General features: G+C 39.0%; 1 protein-coding gene across 1 annotated transcript; it reads left to right on the forward strand.

The window, feature by feature from the left end:
• Positions 1–1,032: 1,032 nt before the first annotated feature.
• On the forward strand, positions 1,033–2,148 carry LOTGIDRAFT_175894 (hypothetical protein; the record flags this gene model as incomplete). The annotated part of the gene is made up of 2 exons (XM_009062840.1): positions 1,033–1,127; positions 1,188–2,148. The coding sequence occupies 2 exons, from the start codon at positions 1,033–1,035 to the stop codon at positions 2,146–2,148; spliced, it is 1,056 nt and encodes a 351-aa protein (XP_009061088.1).
• Positions 2,149–4,260: the final 2,112 nt, after the last annotated feature.

Here is a 4,260-nt window from a genome sequence, read left to right on the forward strand (position 1 = left end):
TATTGGAGTCACGAACGTTGATAGAATATCCATCCGTCGTGACGGCTAATTAATTCCAACCAACACATTCATTCATTATTTAACCGACCTAATTTAACATCCGAAATATAAGTAGGCTATCTGAACATTAAAGTTTCACCATATATACCAAATCCTCTCAGATGTTATAACTGTCAACGCTTCGGGCATGGAACTCGAACTTGTAAGAGTTCGATTCGGTGTGCGCGTTGTGGTCAGTCTGGGCATGACAACAAGGATTGCACCGAAGCTCCTTGTTGTTGCAATTGCAATGGAAAGTATGTTGCATTTTCCAAAGACTGTCCAAAGTGGCAAACAGAAAAAAAAATTAATAAAGTAAAAATAGAAAATAAATTATCGTATCCCGAAGCGAGGAAGGTTGTAGAAGGCGCAACTCCATCTACTCCTTCCGGAAAGACTTTTGCCAATGTCTTTAAGGCTTCTACCAAATCGGCGGAATGCCAAACTGACATCACTTGGCTGACACGGTTACCAGTAGCGTCTCCGGCCTTATTACCATCTACTTCTAAGGCAATACCATCTACATCATCCGCTACCCAGGCTTCTCAGACTGAGAAGTCAGTAGCTGATGATAGTTGTTTAAGTCTACCAACTAAAGACGTTCAGCCAAAAGGGACTGATAAGCAGTCCTGACGAAGGCATAGCGAAAGTCTTTCTAAAAATGACAAGTCCGGCAAAAAAAAAAAAATGGATCCTCCTCCAAAAAGGGAGGAAGAGATCTTTTGAAGTCTGCTATATCTGATAGTATAGATATGGAGGCTTCCGAGGTTGATGCGGAAGTTCTCAACCCCCCTTACCGCAAACCACCCTGACAATGCATCAAAAAAAATAATATAATACAATGGAATTGTCGAGGATTAAGTCATAATCTTAATGAAGTTCAGCTATTAATGCAACAATACAATCCATTGGCTATTTGTCTCCAAGAGACTTTCCTCAAGCCAACGGATTTGCGTTTAGTGCCATTTAAACATTTTGTTTCCTACCACCATTATGGCACTGGTGATAATAAGGTCTCGGGTCGTGCTTCTATTATTGGCAATAGGAATGTCGCCCAGTCCGAAATCACACTATATTCTCCTCTGCAGGTAATAGCCGTGCGAGTTACACTTGCCTATTACCATTTGCTCCATCTACTTACCACCTAGCTTATCATTGAACCCAAGAGAATTGGATAACCTTGTTGCCCAGCTTCCTTCTCCTTACATTTTGTTAGGAGATTTCAATGGTCACCATTCTTTCTGGGGTAGCTTCGATGATAATAGCAGAGGAAAATTAATAGCTGACTTCATTTATGACAATGATCTTTGCATCTCTAATGACGAATCGCCTACGCATTTCTGCTCAAAAAACAAATCTTTTTCTCATCTAGATCTGACAATTAGCTCTCCATCTTTGTTCCAAGATTTTTCTTGGAGTGTCCACGACGATCTCTGCCACAGTGATCATTATCCGGTAATTCTACGAAATAATGGTCCTTCACCTGTAGACAGGCCACAAAGATGGAAACTCTCCAAAGCTAATTGGCCTCTCTTTGAGGCTCTTTGCATTTCTTCTTTTCCTCAAGATGATCTAGACGAGGCAGAAGACCAGATGGAATTATTTACCACCATCTTACAAGATGTATCGGGTCAGGCGATTCGTAAAACCTTGGCAACTCCAAAACGATTCAATAAACCATGGTTTGAAGAACGTAATCGTGCTCTACGACTCCTTGAACGTTCTCCTACTGATAACAATGTAGCCTCTTTTCGCATTGCACGGGCGAAAGCCAGAAGGACTATCCGCCAAGCAAAGAGGTCGTCATGGCAGGAGTACGTTTCAAGGATCAACAGTCGTACGTCTTGTAAATCAGTCTGGGATAGGATTCGTAGGATCAAGGGTAAAGCGGATACAATATCTGTGAACCATCTACAAATAGATGGTTCAACTCTCACCACTCTTCCAGATATTGCTAATTCCTTGGGCCACACCTTTTCGTATAATTCTTCCTCTAACTTTTCCTCGGATGCTTTTCGGAGAGTAAAACTCCGGGAAGAGAGGAAAAAAGTTAATTTACATCAAAAAACGAGGAATATTATAATGATAAATTTAAGATCTCCGAATTAAAGTTTTCTTTGAAACAGGCTCATGATACAGCTACTGGGGCTGATGATATCCATTACCAGATACTAAAGCATCTCCCTTACACAACATTAGAAAAACTTTTATGTATATTCAACCAGACTTAGGATGACGGTGTATTTCCTCCATCTTGGAGGATCGCTACCATTGTACCTAAACCTGGTAAAGATCCTACGAATCTACTAATTACCGCCCTATTGCATTAACAAGCTGCATTTGTAAAACCATGGAACGAATGATAAATCGAAGGCTCGTTTGGCACATTGAGTCAAACAATCTTCTTACCAACCTCCAATGTGGATTTCGGTCCCAAAGGAACACTCTTGATCATCTCGTTAGATTTGAATCGTTTGTCAGGGATGCATTCATCCAAAATAAACATCTTGTAGCCATATTCTTTGATTTGGAGAAGGCGTATTACACCACTTGGAGATATGGCATTCTTCGTGATCTCTTTGACTTCGGTCTCAAGGAAGATTGCCATTATTCATCTCCAATGTCCTACATGATAGGACGTTTAAGGTTCGACTTGGCTCCATTTTTCAGATCCTTTTCCTCGGGATAATGGAGTTCCACAGGGTAGCATATTATCCGTTACCCTGTTCTCTATTAAAATTAATTCCATCAGGTCGTGCCTTAGACGGGGGGTTGATGGCTCTCTGTATGTTGATGACTTTCAGATGTGTTATGGCTCTACAAACATGCAGACGATTGAGCGTCAGTTGCAGCTTTGCTTAAACAACTTACAGCAATGGGCAACTGACAATGGATTTAGGTTTTCGAAATCCAAGACCGTCTGTATGCATTTCTGTAAACGAAGAGGATTGCACCTAGATCCAGAATTAAAGTTGGATGGTGCTGTCATTCCTGTTGTGCGGGAATTTCAATTTTTGGGACTCACTTTTGACAGCAAGCTTTCTTTTCGTCCCCATATTAAAATCCTCAAGAACAAATGTCTGAAAGCTCTCAACATACTGCGAGTCTTATCCAATACTGACTGGGGAGCCGACCGAAAGGTCCTCCTCCGATTGTATCGAGCTTTGGTTCGTTCCAAGCTCGACTATGGGTGTCAGGTGTATGGATCAGCTCGTCCATCCTATATCAAAGAGCTTGATACCATACACCATCAAGGACTTAGAATCAGTTTAGGTGCGTTTCGCACTACTCCAGTTGAAAGTCTGTACGTCGAGGCTAATGAGCCCTCATTGTACGACAGACGTGACAGGCTTTCATTGCAGTACGCTATCAAGATAAAATCATTACAAGCTATTTATAACATCCAGCTTGTACAATGTGTACTATGTGACCTTTCTGTGATATTGATAGGTGTTTTATTGTTTTAGTTTTTTCATTATTTTAACGTAGTCTGGAGCTACATAGCCCGTTTGGTGCTGATGCTCCTTAATGCATTTCATTTCATTTCATTTCATCTGTCAGTCCGACTAATCAGTTTTCAACACTTTTTTCATAATGCTTAAAGATATTAATTTGATTTTCAGTATGAATTTTTTAGGACTAATTTCAAAGCAAACAAATGTAAATATATACCTGAACTAATTGAATATCAGCAACAGTTCCCTCATCTAAATCAATCATATTGTAACTTCCATACTTTGCGCAATGGCCAGGGGTGTCACATCTTCCATTACAACTGGTATTATCCGTGACATGATACAATTCAGAGACGCAGAAATACACAACTGCATCAAACAAGACGTTATTGAAATTATCAATTACTTATGTATAAATTAATTTAATATACATGTATATTTCTTTTTTATTTGTTCATTTGTGTACTATATTTTGTACGAAATAAATATATTATAATTATTGTTTCAAAGAATAATGACAACTGCTAGAATTAATGAATTCAATAAGAAATGTGATGCTTCATTTCAAATTTATACTCTAAAAAATAGAAATTTACGCCCCAGAGATGTAAACAGGGAATTAGATTGGGTTTTATATTTACATAACTCACATTTCTGTCTCATACGAAGAAATGAAAAAGTTTAGGTATTAAAGAAATAGAAGATAATTATGAACAGGTATGGAAAACATGTAAAGATGTTAATACCGTAACACAACTATCACCTT

Source organism: Lottia gigantea, assembly GCF_000327385.1.
Source record: "Lottia gigantea unplaced genomic scaffold LOTGIsca_532, whole genome shotgun sequence".
Lineage (NCBI taxonomy): Eukaryota > Metazoa > Mollusca > Gastropoda > Lottiidae > Lottia > Lottia gigantea.